Consider the following 27059-nt stretch of genomic DNA (forward strand, 5'->3'; position numbering starts at 1 on the left):
CTTAGATTATAAAATAATTGTCCTAGAAGTCTAACTGATTTCTCAACTCTCTGGAGTTGCAATCATGAACATGCAATAGAACAACTGGATAAGAAGGACCTAATCTTTGTTGGAACAGACACAAGTATCCTGGTGTTCTGTGGAAAGAAGAATGCCAAGATGATCTCTGGAGGGATTGTTTGAAGAACTTCTGGACTGATACTATAAATTCCTGAGAGTATCTGCCTATTCCATGGGGTTAGATAGGGTGACCATGCCCAAGTCTTTTCCTTCAGATGTTGCCATCTATCCTTCCTCCTGGGATACAGCAGGTTTCCACTCTTTTAGCCTTCCAGAAGTTCATTAAATGCTGGTTCTTTACCAAGTGTTGGAATTGGGTGAGATTTGAATCTGGGAATTCTATTTACTGATTATTGAAAAGTGTTGGTGAAGTGCCAGGTTCTAATTTTACAATTCTTTGTTTTTATTACTGTTTTTAGCCACCTAGAGTGGTGGCACATCAAATGGATAGCCGCATAAGTCTTATAATAAATCAATAGACATTTCCTTCATAAGAACCCACTGACTATCACTTTTGAACTACTTGAAAGCTATTATAAAAATGTCATTTATGTGGCTTTTCAAATATTGCTAACAACAATTTCCATGCTTCTTCACTATAGGCCAAGTGAAGTAGGGCTTCTGAGAATTGTAAACTTAAATCTGGAGGCTCATGGTTGCCCGTTTCTGCAGCCTTTAGCAAAATGTGATTATTTACAGTCTCCTGTCTTATTTCCTTAGCCTTGAGTTGTTCAGGTCAGAAGTTGTGAACTTCTGATAAAGGTAGACCAGACTCCAATGTGCACACATGCAGATTTCAACATGCATAATAAAGATAATGACTCTTTTACAACACATTTATGTTGATAATGTGGATATGTTTAATTTAAAAAATATAATAAACAATTTTAACAAATAATCTTTCAATTAGAAAGCTGTATTTTAACCTTCTTGATTGGCATCTATTTGATTAAAATCTACACTGGTGCCTATGACAATATTTACAATTGTCCAGAATATGGTGAGCAAACATCCCTAAATCTTGCAAAAAGTCTATTTCAACTCCTGCCAGACCAGCATAAACAATGCAGAGTGCTCTGGATTTCTGGGGTGGGAAACACAGGGGAAATAGGATCCAAGATTCTTGCATTAGTCATTTCAAGCAACATTTTAAATCTGCAGAAACTAACTTTTTCATTGACTATTCAAACTGCCAGAGCAGGCAAGTTTTATTTCATAGTTTTAATAAGTCAGGATATGAAATTGCTCTATGCCAGGGATCTTTGCCACCAACAATACAATGCACTGTTCTGATAAATCTCAGAGGATTCCCATTGATGGATTCCATTTCCACAATTCTGTGCATGTAGTTATGAATTTGTGTGCTTGCACACATTTAGGACTTCAAGGAGGCGTAATAAGCTTGCCATATCCAGAAAAGATCCAGTCAGTCTCTCTAGGAAAGACAGACATCAAGTGTAGCTCAGGCAGAAGTCTATAACATAATGAACTCTAGAAAAATAAATAGAAAGGAAATAATTCATTTTCAAGAGAATTGTTCTTACCTTATTATCAGGGTGGACAATCTCATGACTGTCAACTCTTACAATGATAACACCATGATTACAGATCATTCTACCACTACACTCAAGATCCTTGTAGTGCATGATTTCAACTGATAGTTTTAGATTGGGGAATTTGCTTCCAAATGCCAGCTCGAAGCTGCACTCATTCTGAGGCTGGCTCATAGGTACTGCATGACACCAGGGCAAAACCTAATATTAAGGTGGAATTTTTCTTCTCTTTTATTTTGCCAGTATAAAAATGATTGAACGTTTTATATTGAAAAGAACACAGATTTGGATGATTTGCTGGTTTGTTAAAGGTAGAAAATGTCAACATGCTTAATATTTTTGTAATCCTTTGAGCTAGAATTAAGGAGAAATTTCCTCTCAGAAAGAACAATTGATCAGTGGAACGGCTTGCCTCCAGATGTTTTGGGTGTTTCATCACTGCAGGTTTTTAAGAAGAGATTGGACAGCCTTTTGTCCAAAATAGTATAGGGCAGACATGTCAAACACAAGGCCCGGGGGCCGGATGCGGCCTGCGAAGTGGTTTCATGTGGCCCGCGAAGCCATCCTGGAAACAGTGAGGGAACGGCCCCCTCTGCCTTGGCCCTGGCCCTGGCCAGCCGGGAGCCAATGTACAATTTTGTAGTGGCCCTCTATGCTGAAATGCATTCAGTCTTAGCTCCATAAGCCCCCCCCCCCCGCATGGCCTGAGAGGAACAGTGAGGCTCCTCCAGTGCACCATGCCTTGGCACTTGCCCCGGTCCCACCCCCTTCTGCCAGAGACCCTCAGATCTATCCCATTCCTGCCCAGGCCCTCACAGGACCCTTGACGCAAATGATATAGAGCTGGCCACACCCACCCAGGCCACACCCACTTCATCCACACCCACCCAGTAGGCCATACCCACCCTGGCCACATCCACCGGCTCCCTGAGGGCAACCGCAATGCTGATGCGGCCCTCAATGAAATTGAGTTTGACACTCCTGGTATAGGGTCTCTCGCTCAAGCAGGGGGTTGGACAAGACCTCCCAGGTCCCTTTCAACGCTGTTATTCTGTATTCTGAGATGTTGAGCCAATAAGTCATATGAACATAGCACAACCAGACCACTAATGGTTTAATTACAGGGGTAGGCAACCTTGGTTCTTTTATGACTCGTGGACTTCAACTCCCAGAATTCCTGAGCCAGCTGTGCTGGCTCAGGAATTCTGGAAGTTGAAGTCCACGAGTCATAAAAGAGCCAAGGTTGCCTACCCCTGGTTTAAGACATCTATTTTATTATCTCTAAAGACTGATATTTTCCTTGGCTGTGACCCCACAACTCTTCTGCTCCCCATGACCTTGGTGATTACCCTGTAGGAAGGATACTAGAAGTTTGTTTGCTCTAAAATGATTCTTATTGCATTCAGTAGCATCTGTGACAAACATTGTTTGCATCTGAGGCAAAATAATAGTGAACTGACATCATGCAAATGCTGTGATTACGTATTGGTGTCATGTGAGATCTGATAGAAGTGATATTATTCCATGCCTGTCATTATCTGACCTCCCCTTTATCCCCTTCATTGTGCTTTCCTACACAATTGTATATAGACCTTTAAGGTATTAAACGTTTTTTTTAAAAACACGGTGCTATCCCAAAACCAAGAATATAAAAATCTACTGAATCAGTGAACATGGAAAAACTGTGACTAGACAATTAAGGACACAACGATAGAAAACAATTGTTTATAATGAATAAAACGTATAGCTTCTTATACACAAAAGTGTATTAAGAAATTAATTTTTATGAAAAATATTAAACCTTGTCTCTTCTACATTTCTGCTTCTCAGATTTCCCTAAATGTAATACGCTCTAGTATTCTTCTAGTTGGATATTTGTTTTTTGTTATAGAAAAAATGTACAATATTTGATGTGTTCTTAAGTGTATACCAAAGTGTGATAGCAAAGACATCTTGGAAACCCTATTAATAGACTGTCATCTAGTGGCAAACAGAAAGCTAGTAAATTCATTCAAGCCCACACTCAATTTTAGCTTTTTACCTGCTATGTAGTGATCTCAGTGTTGTAGCCTAGAATCTAATCAACAGATGTTTGTAAAAACATGCATGTCAGTCTGGCAAGTCTCTGACTCTCCAAATAAATGTATAGATGTGTAAATATACAAATAAAATTCCACCATCCAAAGGTGGATTTCTTCACTGTGGAAAAAATGCTGGGAGCTGTAATTCAACAGCATCTTCCTCATAGTCAAAATCCCTTCCCTGGCTTCTCAAATTTAATTAGAAAAAATAATCTCTAATGTAATTTTCTTATTTATGGGGTAAAGTGAGCAAGTAAGAGTTCTAACTGGTCATTAAATATTCTGGCCAATGACTGCAAAGAACATTTGATAAACGCTAAGACCAGGTCACTAAATGCCTTATAATTAAATCTTAATGCAATTAACCTACTGGCCTTCTTGTGTTTAAATTCTGTGCTGTCTTTATTATCCTGTCCTCACAAGCTTTTTAAAAAATATGTCATATTAATTAATTTGTTGAGCCAGTAACAAATAGGAGTATAAGTGTAAAGATTGAGTTTGCTTGGGGGGGGGAATGGTTATAATTTACATTTTGGTTCAGATATAATTGACTTAAAAAGTATGCTGCTGCTTTCTTTTGATCTTTTATTTTCTGGTTTTAGTTATTTTAGACCTGCAGGCACAAGCATATTGTATGCTATCAGTTGTATGTTTCCTATCTCTATTAAAAATAGAAATAAATTATGAAAGCTTAGAAAATTAGGGGCTTGGAATGGGGCAGAGTTTGTGTGCATGCTGTTTCAACATAAGAAGTTACAATATAAATGGAAAATAAAAATAACCCATAGAAACTGAAGAGGTGGAATTCCATAGAGAGCAAATGGATTCTCTGAACAGTAAGCCAAAAACCCATTTAGTATTTTAAGAACTAGCTATGTAAATTGCAACTTAGAACAGGTGTGGGCAGATACGTGCGGTATGTATGCAGATTATCAGCAAGGATGTTCTCGGCAACAACAAAATGATTTCTGTTTCCTGGACATGTTATGAATCAGCAGATGCAGGAGCTGGAAGGCTGTAGCTTCTATTCCGTTCAAGGTTACAAGCAAATTCCTGGTTGTACAATTCTTTAATTCGGTATTTTTTACATCAAACACCATGACTGAAAAAAGAGAAAAAAGATCCTAAAGGCATGACGTCTGCCCATGTCCAGATACCTCTAGCTCTGCTTAGAAGGGAAAAAAAACCCCTTTGTTTGCATGAAAGAAAAAATGATTGTGGTTTTTACTGACACAAAACCACTCCCCACTGACTTGCATAGAAATTTACATACCTGTTTCCTATTAACAGTGTGTTCCTAAAGCATACCACCTTCTTCATCAAAGACTTAGTACCACGGAAGCTTCTTGGATGAGAAGCAAAACCACTTCAAAGAGAAACAGAGCTGAAGAAGCTTCTTGGATGAGAAGCAAAACATCTTCAAAGAGAAAAAAGAAAGTCCAGTTGCCTCATGAAAAAGCACCTTTGGGACAACCATGACCTGGAAGACTGAGAATCTCCATAAACTTAGTACCACATAATTCAAGTTGCCCTTCCTTATTCTTACTTCATCTATGTCCTTGTCTTAACCACAGCACAATCATCTGTTGACAACAGTTTATCCCATTTAGTGATATTGACTTAATCCACAAATGAGCCAGATCCAAATTATATCATTTCATTCCTTCTTACTGACACAGCCAGGAGCATCCTCATGATTTATTCATGTTACACCTCACCAACCCAAGGGCGGAAGTATGGACACAACCTCTCCCTAACCATCCCTATTATGGAGATGATAAAGAGGAAGGAAGGATGGCACAATTTCAGGATGGTGTCATTGTTCGAAGAAACAAAGACTTTGTTATAGAGTTAAGGCAGTGTCTTTGAAGAGAGTTTCTCTTACCTTTCACGTCTGGATGGACTTTTCTTCTCGGATAAACGTACAAACCCCTTCACTCTCACTTTCCCAGTCCCTCACATCCCCTTTTTTCCCTGGTCAACCGTGCTGCTATTTGTTTAAACAAGAGCTTGAGGTGGTCCATGTGAATTGGAAAGAGAATTATGTTATATATAATGTAAAGTTAAATTGGAGAATAAACTGAAGTTGTGTTGATAATGAAATGCTGGGGTCAGCTCTGCACACCCACTTTGCACAGAAGAATCCACAGCTCAGCAATTGGTAATTATAGAAAAAAAAAAGAGAAGTTTTAAATAAAAATGCTGTTCCCAAGTTTTCCCACACTTTTGACTTGTTATAACGCAATGTCAAACTCGTGACATCCCGCAACGTATCGGGACGGTTTTGCCATTGCCGGCAATAAGGTGGGCACGGCTTCCGGATGACGCATCCGGCCCATGGGCCGGCAGTTTGACACCCCTGCAATAGAGGCAGGATAGGCATCAGCAAAGGGGAAGAGCAGGCTTCCTGCAATATTATCCTCTGCCAACTCAACGATGGAAGGAAAAGCTTTACAATTCAAGACAAGTGAAAGGATCTCTAAGCTTTTATAACCTTGCAGAAATCCAGACTGATACCTAGTTGCGAAGCTTTGGGCACCAGAATAAGAATTAAAATCAGGTTTTTGAAGTTCAGTTTTAGTTCAGAAACCCGAGTGGCCTTCTACAAAAGTGTATTCACGAAAGTGATGGTCTTTAAGAAAATAAATAGAAACATTGTAAACAAATTAGAAATCTGAGTTAATTAACAGTTATAAAGGCTGACATATTATGCTGCAGCAAGGCCATATATCAGCATTTGTAACTGTTGATTATAACTTAGTCCAGGAAGGAAAATTCAAACCAAGAAACAGCCAACTATTGCTTCAAAGAAAACCTAATACTTGTGCCCAAATGTCTACTCAGAGTCAAGTTTGAATTGAAGACTTGAATTTTAATAATGACCTTTCATCTGATTCACTATTTAATCTGATTCTGAACAGAAAACAAGCTTTGCTAGTTTCAACATTCATTATCTTATTGGGAAGTTTCTGTAATGTTTAAATGGTACTTTAGAAGATGTCTCTCCATGCTATCTGAAGAGAAACTAGGAGGAAATAATGACTTGTTAAGAAAACATCAGAATTTGACAAAAGATTGTTTAATGAGGTATTCAGCAGGGTAGTAAAAAGTTGTATATTTTATTTTTTTGTAAAAAAAATTTACACATGCAGACTAAAACCAGTGTAAGAAAGTACCCACCATTATCTTAAACAAATAACTATACTTAAATAGAAATGTCTGCAATATGTTCGTATAAAAATAAGATACATTTGTACAGAAACAGATCTCCAGTTTTCATATTGATACCACAATCCTAAACACATACAATTTAACCTGATTATTGTTTCAAATTATATGATACTGCTAAGGTATTTTATGTGCAAAACTTCAACATTTTTTTTTTAAACGTGTCTTACATTCTGGACATACTGGGCTTCAAATTAAATCCTAATTGACTTCAAGTTTCAAACAGTCCCATACCTTGTATAACATCCAAACAAAGGTAATAAGCAACGCACCCACATTCAGCGCCTGTGCCTGCTATGTCCTGAACGACCAGCACTGTGGTGCTTGCTTTTATGGGATCTCTCAAAGGAACGAGACCTTTCTCGCCTGTCCCTGTGGTGTCCTCGCTCGTGTCTATGTTTCTTAACGAGTTCTGGATGGTCCCTAGATTTGCTCTGAGAACGTGACCGAGACTTTTTTCGCTTGTGACTATGTCTATTTACTCCTTTCAATTCTTCTCTGCTGTGCTTTGGCTTTAGATGGGGGGATCCATGATTGTGGTGTCTTCGAGGGCTGCCACTGTGACTACGTGATCTGCTTCTGGATCTTGAGCTGTAGGTTCCCGAGAGACTCCGTCTATTGTTGTAACTTAAAACACAACATTACACTTTTCAGCTTGTTATGCAAAATATAGCTCTGAATTACCTACTGCTCCTATTTTGTTCAACATTATTGTTTACGTTACTGAAATTACTTCTACCAGACTACTCATGTTATATTTGTTTGCAAATCAATTACAACAAAACAGAAAATTAGGAAATCCAGTCTATTATAGTTTGATATGCAAAACTACTGAATAACGTGTTATCACTTATGGGAGAATCCCACTGCTATAGAAGATCCTAGAAGAATACTGTGTATTTCATAGAATATTTCTTTTTAGGGCATTCAGCTATTCAGCTTTCAATCCTGCAGTGAGATTTCATGAGTGTGTAGGAGCCCAAAAAGTAAGCTAATTTGCAGCAAAATTTATTTGAACAACTTTAGTTAGCTACGAAATAGTGAAGGACATAGCAGGCAGCAGCATCTGAAGTAGCAAGCATAGCCTTTTAGACTTATCTGCCCCATAGTGCTTTATAGCACTCTCTGGGCAGTCTACTGTTGCGTTTTGAATCAAATAGATGTTTTGTAATTTTTGATATAAGAATCTTTTGGGAGTCTGGGATAATTACAGTCTACAACGTACAAGCAGGATATGTAGTAATAGCATTTAGGCTTATATATCACCCAGAGTGCTTTGCAGCTCTCTCTGGGCAGTTTACAATGTAGAAGCATTATTTGCATACTACCCCCAATAATCTGGGTCCTCATTTTACCGACCTCGGAAGGATAGAAGGCTGAGTCAAACGTGAGCCCCATAGGGATTGAACTCCAGGCTTGGGCAAAGTTTGCCTGCAGTACTGTATTTTAACAACTGCGCCATGAGGGCTCCTAAGTAGGAAAGAAAGGTACCAGGGAAATTGGGGGTGGGCATGCTGGCCAATATTTAGTGCTTGCAGCCCAAGGTACTGGCACTGGCAAGGAGGTGGCAGGGAATGGAAAGTACTGGGAAGATTGGTGGGTGTACCAGGGTACAGAGATGAGTGGGGAAAAGGTGTGAGATACACCTGGCTTGCCCTATTTGTTTGCGTTGATACCTTCAGACAATATGTTTCTATTATCTGAAACCCAAACTTTTTTAGATCTCAGCTGCAACCATCATGGACTGCTTCAGCTGAATTTACTGATCTGTTGACTTCCACAGCAAGCCCAAAGTCAGAGTAAGACTCCCAAATTGTTCTCAAAGCATTCACAACATGAATGCATCGCAATCTTAAAACTAACCTTCCTAAAGTATTATGCAATAAAATAAAAATACATTTTAAATTAAAATTGTAACAAAATACTCACTGTCTCCTTGGAGAGTGAGACCTGGATCGCGATTTTGTTCTCGACTTTGATCGGCTACCACTTCTGCTGCTTCTGCTCCGCTTGCTCTCTTTTCTCATACTGGTAAGGGAAAAAAAAGGAATTAATTACTAGATAGGCTGCAACAATTAAGTTGCTTTAAATGAATAGCATGTGACAAAAGCTTTATTACAAGAGTGTTAATTCTGGGTATGAGGAAAACAATTTGTGCCGAAATCAGAGCACAGAACAGCTGGTTTTGAGAGGTTCATGCTTTGACCTAAACCAACTTTTCAGTTGGTTCTGTCCATGTACAAGATGAAAAAAAAGATTGTTTTGTTTCTGGTATAGGCACAAACTTGGTTGTTCTAGATGGGGGAGATCCAGTGTTTCCCTGAAAATAAGACACTGTTGTTTTTTTTGGCTTCTGAAAGAGGCACCAGGTCTTATTTTGGGGGGGATGTCTTTTCCCATCTCACCTCACAGCGGCGGCACTGACAACTCCGCCCAGCTGGCCCACATCTGCAGCTGCTGGCTTCCGCTTGCGTGCATTGTCCCTGGCCTCCATTTTACCATCAGAGGCCTTCAGGAAAGACATCTGTAGCTGAGAACAGAGCTCCGGATTGATGCTTGTGGCGCCCCCAGCCTCCATTCCACTGTCAGAGGCCTTCAGGAAAGGCCTCTGCAGCAGAGAACCCCGGCTTCCAGGGGGCACCACAGGCGTCAATCCGGAGCTCGGTTCTCGGCTGCAGAGGCCTTTCCTGAAGGCCTCTGATGGCAAATGGAGGCCGGGGGTGATGTGCGCGAGCGGTTGCAGAATAAGTGGGCCAGTGAGGCAGGTGTCGGGGCATGGGAGGCCTGGTTGCAATGGTAAGGTCTGGGGTGCGTGGAGCAGCTCTGCTCCCCCCACTAGCTTGATTTTCAGGCGCCTTGCCCCAAACTAGGGCTTATTTTCGGGGGAATAAGGATATTGGAGGCCGAAAAGGGGGGGGGAGAAGGAAACTGAAATGATTAGCTGAAGGGCACAACGTAGGGATATGCCATGCTAGAATCTGCTGGAGGAAGAGAACAGAGACAGCCAGACTGCATGATCCTTAATAACAAAAACTCAATAATAGTTTCTATTTTATTATAATTGAGCAGTTGTGAAATGAAATGATTCATTCCAGCTTTGAAAAAAATGCATTTCTGTTTTTTTGTGCAAACCTCATTACTTACCCATTATAAGGACTCTTGGAAACCATCTGCCTGTCTTCTGGCTCCTTTTTGATAGTTTTTGCATTAATACATACTGGAGATTTTTCTTCTATTTTTATTTCTCTTGGAGATGCTAAGAAATAAAATAATCTGAGGTAAATATCTTTTTTTTGTAACTAGTAACTAGATTCTGATCATCAGTTTCCATTAAGTTTAATTTTTCCTGGTTTAAACACTGGCCTCTTTTATCTTACCCCTTAAACAATATGTCTAGCCTCTCTTTTCTTAAAATTTAAAATCAGTGGCTTCCAAAGAAGCCTGTCCCAAACAATTTGGATTCCTATTATTTGAAATAAATAATATCAGTGTTTTTAAGGTAACAGAAATATTCACTATTATTGGATTTACATTCAGTAGTGTTTAAAGGTTTGTGAATCTTTTGAATTTTCAGTATTTTTGCATAAATATGATCTAAAATGTGATCTAATCTCCACACAAACACTGAAACAATAAAACAAAGCCAATTAAACATGAGTCAAAAAGAGTATCTCCTTTCATTTAAGAAAACTATCCAAAGCTGTGTGATAAAAGTATGTGAAACTCTAGGATTGTCAGTTCATTTGAAGCAGAAATTAGAGTCAGGTGTTTCAATCAATGGAATGAATCAAGTATGAATTTGAGAGGTCCTACCCTATTTAAAGAACAGAATTCTTGGTATTCAATACTGAAGTCTTATTATCACAACACAGGTACATGGAAGTGTATATAATGTCTGTATATAATGTCTGTATATAATGTACATAAAGTGTATACAATGTATATAAAGGCAGATTGTCTTCAAATTCAAAACCATTGTTAATTTTCCCAGGAGTGGTTGACTAACCAAGATACAATAAAAACAAGGCTCCAGGAGATCTCAAAGAATTCCAAACTAAAGGCCTCTCTTGAATTGGCAAATGTCGATGTTCATGAGACAACCCCTCTGAATAACAGTGATGTGCATGGTAGGGAGGTAATAAGAAATTTCCCAAAATAAATATTGCTGTGGAAGGATGAGCCCAAACAGAACTTTTTGTTCTTGAATGAAAAGTATTGTTTGGTAAAAGACAAAAACTGCATTCCAGCATAAGAATCTTATCCCATTTGGGAAACATGGTCAAAGCACACAAGTTGTACGACTAAACAATGGTTAAAGCAGAAGAAAGTTAATGTTTTAGAATGGCCAAATCAAAAGTCCTGAGTTTAATCCTATAGAAATGTGTGAAGGAGTAGAAACGGACAGCTCATGTGAGGAAGCCCACCAACGTCCCTGAGTTAAAGCTGTTCTCTAAGGAGGATTGAGATAAAATTCCTGCAAGCCAATTTTCAGGACGGAGCAACAGTAATAGAAAATATTTAGTTGCAGTTATTGCTGATCAAAGGCGTGGGAACACAGCTGTTACTGATAGCAAAGATTCACATACTTTTGCCACAAACAAATATGGATCATTTGGGTCATTTTCAGGTATGTTTTTGGCTCATTTATTTAACTGAGTTATCTTCATCTTGTTTTTAGCACTTGTGCAGAGCAGTCATATTTTAGGTCATATTTACACAAAAATATTGGAAGTTGAAAAGGATTCACAAACTTTTAAGCACTACCGTATGTTAACTTAATTATTCTAAGGACTGTTTGGTAGATATCTTTCACATCCATGCTTTCCAAAATATTAGATAACTTGGGACACACATTCCCCAAACTAGCCATTCATAAAGGAGTTGCTAAACAGTAAGAATATGACAAATAATTCATGCATGAACCATTTCAAAACATGCATGCTTGATCCAGATACAGAATAAGACAAAATAGGAAAAAGGAGTCAAGAATATAATGAAGCAGCTAAGAGGAAGCAGGGAAGGACAACTGAGTACACCAGAGAAGATGGTGAATTCTGTTATGCTGCAAAATTGAACAAGAAAATTGGAGGGCCTGGTAGGCTATGCTGAGAGCTGTTGAAGAGGGATAGGATGATATTCTAGAATGGATGGTAGAGCTTCCAAAACACAATGCACCTGTTGAGTTTGTTAAGTATCTAATGGCTGCAACATTTGGAGAGCAAGGATTTAGAGACTTAGTGAGTCCTATTACTATATTCAATAGGTTTCAGAATACAGATACTACCAAATTAGGTACTGTGACAAAAGCTGATTACATTATTTTGCTTGATCGTGTCAATAGCTTTACAAGTAATATATAATTAAAAGGCATAAAATCTGGAGCTGATTTTGGCTGCACATAGTCAAAATGGTAACCACTAGTAAATAAAACTTACAGGGCTTAGAAGCAGGTGAAAAGCCTCCCAATGTCGAAAGAGCTGGAGTTCCATCTGGATTTAATCCTTTGGCTTTTAATTTAGCTTCCTGTAGAGCCATTTTTCTTTTTTCTACTTCCTTATCAAGCAATTCATAATTAGGCTGTAAAAATATAATGAGTCCAAAAGTCAGTTCCTTCCAAAATGGATATATAGATCAGCTTGTTGTGTTCTAACATTTCCTTCTAATAGTGAAACTTAGGTGGCTGAACTTTTAAAAATAAATGGCTTCTACATATTCAGGAGATGTCTCAGGTACATATGTGCAGAAACAAATTTGTGGATTAAAATGATCCATACCCCAGAAAACTATATAAATTATCACTGAGAATATTAAGTTAGCTTAAAATAGATGACAGAGAAAGAAAAAAAGCTGTCTACACGAGGCCCCTGAAATTAAAAATATTAACTGTCACTCTTTCTGTGTTGAAGATGGAATAAATGTGAAGGTTCTTTGACAGATGTCATAGGGATGTCCACTTATAACTTATAATTAATTAGATATTATTTTTACAGTGACCTTAGATCAGACATGTCAAACACAAGGCCCGGGAACCGGATACGGCCCGCGAGTGGTTTCATGTGGCCCACGAAGCCATCCTGGAAACAGTGAGGGAACGGCTCCTGCTGCCTTGGCCCTGGTCCAGGCAGGCCAGGAGCCAATGTACAATTTTGTGGTGGCCATCTATGCTGAAACGCATTCAGTCTTAGCTCTACAAGACCATCTGGAAATAGCGAGGAACCAGCCCCTGGCGCATCGCCCCCGCCCCCTGGGTGCATGCTGGGGAGGTGTCACCCTTTGTGAGGAATGAAGAAATGCACCATCACCTGGAAGTGGCTAGCAAATGGCCCTCGCCTACTTCACATATCCGGCTTGATGGGCTCCGGGGAGGGGTTTCGACAGGCAGCGGGGCACTCTCCTCACAGTGCTGAGAGGCTGAGTCGGGTGGTGCAAAACTGATGAGAAGTGCAATGCTGCCTAGCCCCCAGTCTGCCCAGTTTCAGCAGCCAGCAAGGTGAAAAGCTGGTGAGCTTTGCACCTCCCGGCTCAATCTCTTGGCGCTGTGAGGAGAGCGCTCTGCTGCCTGCCGAAACTGGGCAGGCTGGGGGCTGGGTGGTATTGTGCTTCTTTTTGGATTCACGCCGCCTGGTTCAGCCTCTCGGCGCTGTGAGGAGAGCGCCCCGCTGCCTGCCGAGACTGGGCAGGCTGGGGGCTAGGCGTCGCCATGCTTCTTTTCAGATTTGTGCCGCCTGGTTCAGCCTCTTAGCGCTGTGAGAGCGCCTCGCTGCCTGCTGAAACCGGGCAGGCTGAGCAGCATTCCGCAGGTAACATTGACTCTCACGCTGCTCATGGCATCCCCTCCCCCAGAGCCCACCAAGCCAGATATGCGAAGTAGGTGAGGGCCATGTGCTGGCCACTTCCAGGCAATGGTGCATTTCTTCATTTCTTATGAAGGGTGATACCTCCCCAGCTGTGTTTCTTGCCTATTTTTCTCCCTCCCACATCTCAAATATTTTCCCATCACTCTGTACTTAGGAAAGAAGGAAAGAAGAGGGAGGGTCTGAGGGAAGTCCTGCCCTGCTGCCCTTTCATCATCCCCTTGCCCCCTCCTCCTGGCCTATCCTGAGGGTCTCCCATCCTATTGCTAAGGAAGCTTTGGATACAAAGCCGGGTCTCCTCCCACGGAGATGGAATGGGCCTCCCTCTGACTTTGCCCTCGTACCCATCATGAGCAACCTGGGTAAGGAGAGCAAGCACAGCAGCCGCAGCCTTGAGGAGGAGGTAAGTGCAGCTGGGCGCCCCCTTGGGGAAGTGGGGCTGGGATTGGTACCACGGGTGCTCGAGGGCCAGGCTGGGCGTTTTACCTCTGCTGCCCAGGGCTCCGGGCAGCCCACACCACCATCCAGCCCCCCCGCATGGCCTGAGAGGAACGGTGAGGCTCCTCCAGTGGACCATGCCTTGGCACTTGCCCTGGTCCCATCCCCTTCTGCCAGAGACCCTCAGATCTGTCCCACTCCTGCCCAGGCCCCCACAGGCACCCTTGACGCGAACAATGTAGAGCTCGCCATGCCCATCCAATAGGCCACACCCACTGTCCACGCCCAACCAGTGGGCCACACCCATCCTGGCCACACACACCCGGCCCCCCGAAGGCAACCACAATGCTGATGCGGCCCTCAATGAAATTGAGTTTGACACCCCTGCCTTAGATCTTTGATAGTAGCTAAGAGTTCAGATTGTTAAGATTTTATTAAATTATATTCCTCAAATCTAAAATATTTTAATCTATAAAGATCTGTGGATATCTCTAGCTTGAGCTGTTGAGAAAAAATGACCATATACCCATGAAGAATGTTTGTGTTCCAGATTGTCAACTCTCTGTTTTTGAATCAGATCTGTACTGAAGGATAGATGAGACTGAGCAATATGATTCCATATGGATTAGGTATAATCCATGTGTTAATTTTGTTCCTGTTTCTTAAAGAATTATTCCTTTCTTTTTAGCTTTTCTTCTTCTCCAGGCAATTTAGTAAAACATTTTTACTTTGTTTCATTATAAAAGTATTTTCAACATAATAAATTAGGTTTCTTTTTTAAACTTCAAAGTCTTTTCATAATAGTACATTCACTATTACTACTTTTACTTTTCTTGAAATTATCCCCAAGTCTCCATGCATGCTGACTGGAGCTACCAAAAGTCCAGTGGGATTGTGACAGGGTATAAATATAACAAACAGTTGACTGGAATGCATACATTAAGGGAAATGGCTGCACTGTAATATTTGTAATGCCATCCATGTATATAGAAATTACCTTCTTCCTAGTGTAAAGCTTAAGCGTTGTTAAACATATCTCCTGAATGTCTTCTTCAGTAGCTCCAAAAAGCAAAAACCAATGAGGACGGTTAGGTAAAGGAATCTAGAAGACAAAATGTTACCAAAAAGGTTGCAAATCTGTTTTTTCCAAGACAGTACATTTCATAGATCTGAAGAGTCTGAAAAGACCCGATGAACTTTTCAAAATGTAGGCCCTTTTAGAAAGGTATCTCTCCTGTTAACTTCCAGGCAAGTTCATACTGAAAATCTGTTCATGTAATCTTTTCATTAAACTTAGTCATAGTGACTCTGATTGGCTTATAGGAATAAAACCCCCAAATACAAAATCCAATACACCCATATATTAAACAACATTTAAACAAGCCACTTGATGGGGTCCATATCAACCTAGGATCCCCAGGCCTACTGGCAAAACTATGTCTTCAAGGCCTTTTGGAGAAGTACCAAGATGGAATCTTATCTCTGCTGGGGTTATGTTCTATAGGGAGGGAGATGCCACGGAAAAGGCCTTTCTTCTTGGTTTGACTAGGTGGATTTCCTTGATGGAGGGGATCCATAAAATACCCTCTCTTGCTTATCTGATGGGTCCTTCAAATAACCTGGTCCCAAGCCATATAGGGCTTTAAAGGTGATAACTAGTGCCTTGAACTGAACTTTGGAGCAAATCAGCAACCAATTCAGCTCCCGCGAGAAGTGACACATATGTAAATCTAGACTTACACAAAATCATGCACAGTAATTTGAACCAACTGAAGCTTCTAGCTACATTTCAAGGGCACTCTCATTTGCATCGGATTCCAACTCCTTTGGGATTGGATTCCAATCTGTTAATCCCCATTATGATTTCATATAATCAATATTAAAACTGAAAATATACAAAAGCTATGAGCAGAGGAGAAAGACAACTACTTACTTGAAGAGCTCTAGCAGCAAGATAGATACAAGCACAAGCTATTGTTTCTGCTTGAAATCGAACAAATACATTGTTCCGAAGACTGTCATTCATGTAATTCCTGAAAAATATAAACCTCAATGTTAAATGTTTCCTATTTAAGAGATACTATGAAATCAAGTAAAAAAAGTTGGAGACTCAATCTACTTTATTATTTTTTCTTTTATTTCAGTAATTTAGGTTCCCATTTGTCAAAGAATCTGCCATAAAGACATAATGCCTCAAATGCCCCTGGACCACTGTAACACACAGGCTCTTTTTATCTCTCTAGAACCCTATGAAAGTACAAGCTGAGTTTTGAGTTGTCTTTACTATTATAATGCCGTGCACCTCAACACAAAAAGCTTTTAAAAACTTTATGCAGTTTTTTTTAGAATTCTTGGAAGTGTCCATCAACTAAACTTTAGCTCCAAAATTAACAATTCATATGACCGATTTCTTTTAAAGTCACTGTATTGTTACTAATCTGTTAATTTCATACAAATTAACATGATCTACAGCAAATTTGTAGCCATCAAAAATTAAACATTTCACGTTACACTATAAAAATAATTTACATCCCATTATCTTGAAGGGATACAAGCATATGCTTTCGTCTCCTATGGGTATTAACCAGATTCGAGTTAGCATTCTGTATTAAAAAAATAATTAAAATATTTACAATTACGTTTAGACCATCTGTGAGGCCAGAAATAGATGTGAATGACAGCTGTACACATATTTCCATAGGTACAATATAGAATTGCAGGTTAACAAGTTAAACATTTCTTACAATGAAATATAGTCACTGCTAATCTAGAACTTAGTAATGAAGTATTTTTCTAAATCTAGCAGGTAACCTCCAAACATGCGTACAGCCCTATTGTGAATTTTCTGTGTGGAAAGCTTCACTCATCAATATGTCTATAAATGAGACATGTGCTAGCTTTTGGCATGCACAGAGGAAAATAATCCCCCAATTAGGCAACCTCCTCCCCCCCAAAATAAAAAGATACTTGGAGGATAGAATTGAAGCTTATATGGTTTACCTTAATAGGTAATGTCATAAGCACATTAACTAGGACAACAAGTATACATTTCATGATTATGTATATTGAATAGGTAGTTCTAGAATCAAATATACAAATCCTTTTGACACCCCGACAGAACTAGAAGATGCTGCCCGCTGGATATGGACCACTTCAGTAAATCTCGGCTGAGCTTGCACTGGATTGACTGGAGAGAGAGGCAGCCAATCAGGCCATCCTCAGATCATGAGCTGTGGTGCAGAGGGCAGAGTTCTATGACTTACCATCAGGGACTACCCTTTAATTAAAGAGTAGAAAAAAGAAAAAAGTTAAATTGAGTTCTCCAAGGAAATGCATTATGAAAGCCATGAAAATAGTAAGCAGAAAACAAGCAGCAAGCACATTCCACAAGATTTTGCTTTGTTTTTTTATTTTTTTAACTTACAGTTCATTACTTGGTATTTGGGACATCGAGCTTGTTTTTTTTCTGCTACTATTTTTCTGGCTAAGAAAGTTAAAACAAGAAGGGAATAACTTACCAGGCTGTCTGGACGAGAGTTTGATTACGTTCACATTCTAAGACTTGCAAGTACATAACAATGATCTGAGGGAGGAAAAACAAACAGGCAACATGTATTAAATCAGCTATTTAAATAGTTAACACTTTTTATTCCAATCACATTTTGAGCATAAGTCAATCATAATCAAATTTTAAGTTTCCCAGCAGCTTCTGAAAAATTAAAACCATCTTTTCTACCGGTTACAAGTGTTATCTTTTTTTTGAAGAAGGTATTTATACTTGTGATATAGTAGTGCAAATTTTTTTTAAAAAAAAATCTTTACCTTCTCCATCATATGCAGTTTAATACCGGAAAGCAAAAACTTTAGAAGACTCACCTTATGTGGATGCTTGACATGAACACAAAATCCCAATTCCTTCAGCACCCTCCTTTCTGCTTTGATTACTTGATTTTTGGTGTTTATGTAGTTCTGATCAAGTATCAATGGGCTTGGAGTCCTACAGTTTGTAAGAGATAGAGTCAAAACGCTTTTCTATATCGAAGACAGCAGCTTCTCTGTTTTCCCTTTCCAACCAACTAATGGCAACAGAAACCAGATTTTGAACTCCTGCAAACAAGTTTAAGCTTTAATCTTGTGCTGTCCAAGTTAACTAAAAGTCATTACCTAAAATTTCATTTACTGTCAATATTTGAAATGAGACATTTGAAAGATACTTCATTAAAAAAGACAGTTGAGCTACAAGACAAAGAGTCCCAACAGTTTCTCAGGGAAAGTTTTCATTATCTGAAAAGGAACTTACTGGTATATATATTTAAATTTCCGCCGCCACTTTCAACTCTGTAAAATAAATCTGTTATGCACAGTATAAGTAAATGAAACCCTGTAATATTTTTTCCATGCATATCCAAAGTGAGGACATATGTGTGCATGTATCTATATGTATGTGTACACAGATACGGAGACATGCACACAATTTCTTTCATTATGTCCGATTTGAATTTAAAAATATATTTCTTAAGTTTAAAAAGCAATGACAAATAAGAAATCGTATACATTTCTGTATCTCTACATTTTGAGGACAAACTATGATTTTGGGAAATTCTCACTTTTTAACAAACTAAAAAATAAATTATTGAGTACAAGAGAAATATTTAAAAGTTGTCCATTTAAAATATATTTTCCTTGATAGCTTATTCAAACATTAAAGTATATATTGTATATAATGCACAAAACAAAATATTTAGCTTATTATGCAGCCTTGCATATTACTACAATTCCCACTATATCCCTATCTGACATTTAGATGGTCAGCTTCATTGGATAAAGATATGTACTTTCACATCTTAGAACATTAGGCATTCTACTTTACTCTGAATTCTAGCACATTTCATATTCAACAAAAAACTTGGGGAAAATATATTTTCTCCATCGAACTGCAAAAAATAAGCATCACAGACTCAGAAAATGTGTCAACCTCTTTCCTTTGTTATAGGCATGTAAGCTGTTAATAGCATAATATTCTGAATGTTACCATTTTTAACTGGACAGAGAGAAAAGCAAATCATATTCCTGGTTTAGTTAGTTATGCAGAGCCAAATGACATATCAGATTACATTTCTATAAGTACTGTTTGATTCAAATCCCATATTTGATTGCATATCCAAGATAGTTTAGAGCCACAGGACATCTGAGAAATAAAAAAATATGGAGAAGTATATGTCTTTATGATGTTTCAATTATCTTGCTGGTGTGCAACCTAAACAGGCAAATGCTACTTATTCTGGTGCCTGTAGTTATTTGTCCTAGGAATTTTTTTTTTTTTTACCAAAGTCTTTCCCCAAATTCACATTATCATTATAAACAAGCAAATCTCATCTTCAATTTTATACTTAATGTTATTTAATTCCTGAAAATGCATGTATTTTTCCAATTTTATTAAACTGCTTCTCACACAAACATTCATTTTAATAACCTCAATTAAATTTCAAACTTTTTTTTGAAAGTCTATAAAATTATGCAGGTTGTTTTTTTAAGGCAAACAATAAAACTTTTCCAAATACTTAAGAAATATCAAACTTATCTATAATCAGATTTAAAATCTCTATTAGTGTAGCACTTGGCAATTGACCATATTCATTAAAAAAATTTGTAAGTGAATTTTACTTATAAAAGCAGCAGTTTGTAATTGTTATGTTATGAGAAAGTACTGATAAGGAGTACAAGACTAGTGTGCAACAACTGAACAACTCCAGAACATTCCATTCATCCTTTGAAACGTGCCAAACTGAATACCCCTTGCAGGGCATAGAGGGAAATAGAATATTCTGGAAGTTTTTGGACAAATTTGTACATAAGAAGATATCAACTACTTGGATGTGAAATGTATTTCAAGATTAAAAGACTCAATATTTAATACTGTAGTACCTAGAAATTTGAATAGAAATACTTCTTATATTTCCTTTCTCTGGAATAGATTAATTCACCAGAGTATAAAAAGCAAGATAATTTTTACATATTTATATCTGAGAAATATGTTAGTTGAATACTGAGAACAACTAAAGCACACTCATTTTAGAGGGATATATGATATGAAACAATTGCTCAACTGCTTCCAATAGGTCCGGCATTAGAATAAAAGTGATGCACCCAACTGTAATACATTTAGTCAAATCAGAATTTAAATTAAATACATTTCATTGGAAGCAAATTGTAAAGCTGGATTATCTTGTAAGTAAATACAAATGAGTCTGCAAGTCTGTTTAGTATCTAATTATTTTTGTAAAACTGTAAAGCATTACAATTTGAAATATTGTCCTGAACACATAAACGGGGATCAAATTATCAAGTCAGTATCTCTCATTCTCAATCTAAATTGATGTTCTGTATTTAATTTTAAATTTGCACTTGTGTGTACATTTACATACACACATGTACATGCCCAAAGGCACATTTTGCTGCATGCCTGCATTTGTTGCATAAGTGATCCTTAAGAAAAACACAAACTTTTTAAATCAAATTTTTATATCATCTATCTCCCCTATATGGAGACTGTGCTGCAATTTTAATTCAGTGTTTGAGTGCTCTGATGAGAACTATATGACTGCTTACAATTGCAGCAGGATATATAGCAATAGCATTTAGGCTTATATACCACCCAGAGTGCTTTATAGCACTCTCTGGGCAGTCTACAATGTACAAGCAGGATATGTAGCAATAGCATTTAGGCTTATATACCGCCCAGAGTGCTTTACAGCTCTCTCTGGGCAGTTTACAATGTAGAAGCATTATTTGCATACTACCCCCAACAATCTGGGTCCCCATTTTACCAACCTCGGAAGGATGGAAGGCTGAGTCAACCTTGAGCCCCATAGGGATTGAACTCCAGGCTGTGGGCAGAATTTGCCTGCAACATTGCACTTTAACCACTGTGCTACTAGGGTTTTATTTATATTTATAGAAATAAACCCTAAGGTCAGTAAGATGCATTTTGGACCAAAATATATAAAGACAGATACTTAGGTTTGTCATCTAGTTGTCTGTTATCAAGTCACATTGTCTCTCTGATATAAATCAGAACAGTTGTTTTATATTTCTCGCTAAGGAATACCTGTATGTATGTATGTATGTATGTATGTATGTATGTATGTATGTATGTATATATACACACACACACACGTATTTAGCATCTCTAGGATTTTGGCTTCTCACATCTTAACCTTCTTTTAAGTCCCATATTGTGTATTGTTGATAAAGCACATAAAAGAAAATGGAATAATCCATATGCTATAAATTTCAGGAAAGTCACATTCTTAAATTAGAAATGTCTTCTTTGGAATAGTACTGCTTTGATTAAAAAAATGTAACTTCCAATACATACACTTTCTGCATTTTCAGTGAATTCCTCACTGAATTTGTTAGAATAAATGCAAATATTTAAATTATCTACCAGACTTGATCAGTGATATTTTATTGTATATACTAAACCAGACATGTCAAACTCACATCACAGAGCATTTTCCCCATTGCTGGCAATGGGGTGGGTGCGGTTTCCTGGTGACGCGTCCGACCTGCGGGCTGGCAGTTTGACACCCCTGAACTAAACCATTTATATTATCTATTACAACAGCACCTTTCAAGGTGCTCATGCAATATTTTAATACTCAAGGTGATGAGACTGGACCTTCACAAGCAAAACATGTATTTTTTCAATTGCTAAGTGTGCATATTTACTTTAACTTTACAAATCCACCTGCTTTTATTCTTTCAAAATCAACAAGTATCTTATTCCAGATGAAATAAAGTACACATTTCCTAGTATCACTGAAAACTTATGCTAATTATATTCTTAAAGATTAATTTGCATAAATTGATTTGTGTTTCATAAAGAAAAATACTTGAGTTTTAAAGCAATCTGTAAAAAAATATTCAATAAAAAGCTATACATTGAGAGTAGTCAACTGCACATAGGAACACTATTGTAAAGGTGAAATGTTCACCTTGGACCCTCAGATACAGAATAAATTATTATGAAATAAAGTTATTGAGCACAGCATAGATAGGTTTTGTAGTTAAAATTCACACATACACATACATTTTACTAATTTCCAAAACCCTGGACAGCAAAGATAAAAGCTTAACCCAAGGTACAGGAGTTCTTCCAAATTGTCCACCAATGGCCAACCTGTCAGTCCCCGGTTCCAGTGACCTATTCTGAGAGCACTGGCTTCTCCTTGGGGATTTTCCATACGTCACTCACTGTTGCCATGACGACAGCTTCATCTCTATGAACCACTCCACATCACCCAGGCTTTGGTAAATGTAGCTGGTCGCTGTATAGTCGGTTGCAAGGGAAAAAAGAGCTAAAGTTAATAACATGTACAACTGATTTGTTTGTAAAATTGTAACACGCACAGAAATATACTTACATCCTGTTAAAAAAAATGAACCTGCATGCCAAATTTTAAGCTTCCATAACCAGATTTGTTGCAGAATTTTCAGAGAATATTTAAATTAGATCAATTAATTAGAAATATAAATCAAGTATAGTTTCCCGATACAACACTGCCACCTAAAGCAGCATGCCAATGTTTCGAATGTTAGTTTATAAGCTTTTTAAAAAATTAATTAAAATATATACAAGTTGTTAAATCAGCTAGATAATTAAGTCTTAGACTTGCTGGCCATAATATATTTGCTTCCCTTGAAATCAAAACATAACTGAAAATGTCCTTGCTGCATTTGCATTCAAAATGAAATTTTTATTGCTTATTTTAAGAAAAAACTTGGAAAGTAAATAAGCAAAATTAATCATGTATTTTCCCAATACAGGCAATGAATATTTTTATTTAGCATAAATACCTAAATATATCCAAAACATTTATCATATTAGAGTGGTCCACTATCCTGTAACACACGACGACTTCTTGGAAAACTTCCCCAAGTTCAAGAAATCACTGAAATCATCTTTATCACTACTAAATTCACTCAAAATTTATGGATTAAAACAAGAAACAGTCTAGAAACTAAAGTATTTCTTTAAAGATTTCCTAAGCTTTCAATTTATTTTTAAAAAGCTCCCTAGTTCAGAGCTTTTTTTTATACTAAAAGCTGAACAGTTTCACAACAAAACAATTCAAAATCAATCACTAAAGCACGCCAAAGCATGATGAACAAGTCTGGTTCATGTTCCTAGGTTCAGATGGCTTTCAGGCTTCATTTGCTCACACCACTAAGGATACTATTAAAACAGGTATCTCTTGTAAATCAAATTGCTGTCAACTGTCCAAACCAATAATACTACCATCAACTTGAAAACAATTAAATGTAGATATTCCAAAGTACTATCTTAGATAAAACCTACTTGCTTCTACACCAATGGCTCTATCAATCCTTTTACTGGAGTTCAGATTTAATAAGTCACTATAACAAAGACTGATGCAACATAAAATAAACAACAAAAAAACAAGTACCAACCTAATGTCTTAGACTTCCATCAATTTCTGATCAATTAGTTATCAAACATGTTAGACCTCTTAACGCTTACAGAGAACTAGCTAAATAAATGACCATAGTTTGCACACCCTTTTTAAAAACCTATATTGACAGACCTGTACAGAAACAATTCAAAGACCCCCTCAACCTACTAAAGTAACCCTATGCAACTGAAACCTCCACAAGTTTGAGACTACATTGCATGAGAATATGTACAATTAAACAAAATACATAGATATGCTTCAGGTAATAAAAGTGGAGCTGGCCTTACCGTTTTATTCTTAGTTGGCGTAGGTGATGGAAAACATTGATCACATCTCTTATCCGACGAGGAGCTTCTTCTATTTTGGAAGCAAGATTAATGCAGGCCATAGCCACAATCTGAAAAAAAAAAAAAAAAGCCCATTTTTTTTCTGTGAAAACGGCCTTTTGAACCTGACCATTATATATATTATTATAAAGCATAAAAACTTTCCAAAAACAAGCTTCCCTTTCCTCGACGCCCCTAGAACTCACCTCGAAACTGTGCTTGACAAAGGACTTGGAGTAGAAGAAACGATGGAACAGCACCTGCCCGGTTGCCATGGCCACCTGTGAAGACAATCCCCAGACGGGGAGGAGAGAAAGATCAGCCATGTCAGCCGCCGGGAGAAAGGCGCATGCGCAGGAGCGGCAGCGCTAAACCTCTCCCCCCCCCCGCGCTTCTTCCCGGAAGCGGCGACAGAGCTGGGCCTGTCAAGCAGGCCGAGGTCGCGAAGCCGCCGCCATTTTGCGTCAAGCGCCGTTTCCTCCCCCTCCCTTCCTTTTCCTTCTCCTGCGTCTCCGCCACAGCGGGCCTTCTGGCCCCGACGAACGCCGCATCTTTTCTAACCTTCCGTTCTCCCGATAGAAAACGGGACGGCCGGGACTTCGGTTAAACCGAGACCGGGCCCTCCCGTCCGTTAGCCCGCTCCCCCCCCCCAACCCACCGCCTTCCCTCCTTTCCCCATTTGTTCGGCCCCCGGTTGCGCTGACCTGTGGCAGACGAAGGAGTATGCCCGCGGCCTGGATGAGCTCGCAGCCCAGAATCCGGAGGTCGGTTTCGCTCTGCAAGTCCAGCCCGTCCTGCATGGAAGGCGTCGGCGAGAGCCGCTCCTCGGGGATGAGCGAGTGGTCGATAGTCAGCGACACCTCCGAGTACAGTCGGTCCCCGATCAGGATCCCGACGGGGAGAGGCGGCGGCGGCGGCGGCGCTGAGGGGAGCGGGGCGCCCGCGGCGGCAGGAGAGACGTGAGTCCCAGCAGAGGCCATGACGAATAATCGCGGAACTGAACGCACGTCGACCGCACCCGGAGCCGGCCACGCAGAGACTAGCCCGTTTGCGCCCGGCGTCGATGACGCAGCACGAAGCGGTGCACGCTGGGAAAAAAAAACCCCTCTCTGCGCGACCGTGTCTGAAAAGCGAGCGCCGCCCTCCCCTCCCTTGACGTCATTGACGGTTAGCGAGAAGGGGGCGTCTCCGTGCTATTAATAGCTCAGCTCTGAGCGGCGGTTTTAGGGTGAGCCTCGGGGCGAGAGTCGTGGGTCTCGCTGCAGAGCTTATCATTTCCCAGAAGCTCCCACCCCAGCATTCTGACTGGGGAATTATGGGAGTTGAAGTTCACACATAAAGTAAGTTACCAATCTAGAGAAACAGCGTTGAAGCCCTAAAGATGTTGGTGGGACTTCCGTTCCCCTTAGCCCAGGGGTAGGCAACCTTGGCGCTTTTATGACTCGTGGACTTCAACTCCCAGAATTCCTGAGCCAGCTTTGCTGGCTCAGGGATTCTGGGAGTTGAAGTCCACGAGTCATAAAAGAGCCAAGGTTGCCTACCAGCTGGCTCAGGGATTCTGGGGGTTGAAGTCCACGAGTCATAAAAGAGCCAAGGTTGCCTACCAGCTGGCTCAGGGATTCTGGGAGTTGAAGTCCACGAGTCATAAAAGAGTCATAAAAGAGCCACGGTTGCCTACCCCTGCCTTAGCCCCACCCTCCTCTACCTTCCCCTCAGTCTATTCGTGAGGGGAAAGTTCTGGGGTCTCCGGGGTTCCTCGCTTTTGTATATAACCTGCAAGGAGTTTCAGTGTCGGACAAAAGTTTATAGCCACATAAAAGTGAGATGGACAGTTATAAAAATCAATTAAATAAATAATCAGTTCCCACTACAGGTTGTTAAATTAGTAACACGGTTGTTAAGTGAATCTGGCTTCCCCATTGATTTTGCTTGTCAGAAGATCGCAAACGATGGTCCTATGATCCTGGGACACTGCAATCCTCCTAAATATGAAAGTTTTCGAGCATCTGAATGTAAATCACGTGACCAGGGGGATGGTATAATGGTCATAAGTGTGAAGAATGGTTATAAGTCACTTTTCAATGCCATTGTAACTTTGTTGTAGGTCGAGGACTACCTGTACTTGCTGCACTTGTTTTCTACTTGCAAGGACTGGTTGTGCTAGGAACACTAGAAAGGCGTTCTAGTTTCTAACACAATAAATTATTTCACTATCTTTATCTCAAAAGTTTATCAGCTGAGCATAAATAAATCACTGACAAATATCACCTTTCTCTTCCAGTTGTCTGGTTTTTAATTAAAACTCTTCTTCAGAAAAATGTCCGTAAATCAGCATAAGTTATCTAAGTTTGTGTAACTATCATTTCTCTTCTAAAGAAAAAATCTTGGGACAACTATAAAAGAATTTTAGGAGTCATACTTGCATACATATCTATTCCAAACCCTCATGATGTCATGAATATTTTTGAAAATCTATATTAAACTTAACTTTGTCATACCATAAATAGTTGTGCCACACAAATCTCAAAGCATATCCTTCTAGCTCCAGTAACCTCCTATTTCTCAGTGTCGCCCAATCTTTCAGACTAGACTATAAGCTGGCATTTTAAATCAGGTAATTTTAGCCCATGTCTTTCTTTGACATCTTGCCATTTAATTCTTGATTTTTTTCTACCGTGCGATACAGAAATATCTTTTTTGCTATTGTTTAAATGGCACATCAGTTGTCAATATTGGTATTGTCTGAAATAGAAATAACATCCCCATTCATCTTACTCAGTGAAATTCTACTCAACTACAGCTGTAGCTTGTCCCACCTCAATAAATCTTTTTCAATATCATTCCATACCTTAACATAAATATTTAAACTTTTCAATTTTAAATCCTGTCTTTTTCATTAGAGTCTCTTGCCTTTTGTACTCATATTTTTAACCAATATCTTTTTTGTTTATATACTTTAAATCCTGCTATAAATAATTCTGTATTTATTTTTGTCATATTTATGTAGTATATATCGGAGGTGGTGACCTTTTGAGAGCTGAAT

The 27059-nt window shown here is 39.0% G+C and overlaps 1 protein-coding gene across 1 annotated transcript; it reads right to left on the reverse strand.

Moving 5' to 3' along the window:
- Window positions 1-6762: 6762 nt before the first annotated feature.
- CCNL1 (cyclin L1) lies at window positions 6763-25051 on the reverse strand. The gene is made up of 11 exons (XM_015815396.1): window positions 24721-25051; window positions 24223-24297; window positions 23978-24087; window positions 18091-18211; window positions 17733-17797; window positions 16148-16247; window positions 15212-15316; window positions 12358-12499; window positions 10067-10178; window positions 8852-8950; window positions 6763-7549 (listed from the first exon to the last, which is right to left on the reverse strand). The coding sequence occupies exons 1-11, from the start codon at window positions 24994-24996 to the stop codon at window positions 7201-7203; spliced, it is 1554 nt and encodes a 517-aa protein (XP_015670882.1). The 5' UTR covers window positions 24997-25051; the 3' UTR covers window positions 6763-7200.
- Window positions 25052-27059: the final 2008 nt, after the last annotated feature.

The sequence above is a fragment of the Protobothrops mucrosquamatus genome, unplaced genomic scaffold (assembly GCF_001527695.2).
Source record: "Protobothrops mucrosquamatus isolate PMUCROS unplaced genomic scaffold, P.Mucros_1.0 scaffold341, whole genome shotgun sequence".
Classification (NCBI taxonomy): Eukaryota; Metazoa; Chordata; class Lepidosauria; order Squamata; family Viperidae; genus Protobothrops; species Protobothrops mucrosquamatus.

Coding starts and splice junctions, on each gene's coding strand:
- CCNL1 (XM_015815396.1), bottom strand. CDS start 24,996: ATGGCCTCTGCTGGGACTCACGTCTCTCCTGCCGCCGCGGGCGCCCCG. Junction 18,212..23,977: donor CGCCAACTAAGAATAAAACG/GTAAGGCCAGCT, acceptor TACAAACTGTAG/GACTCCAAGCCCATTGATAC. Junction 16,248..17,732: donor ACTCTCGTCCAGACAGCCTG/GTAAGTTATTCC, acceptor TATATTTTTCAG/GAATTACATGAATGACAGTC.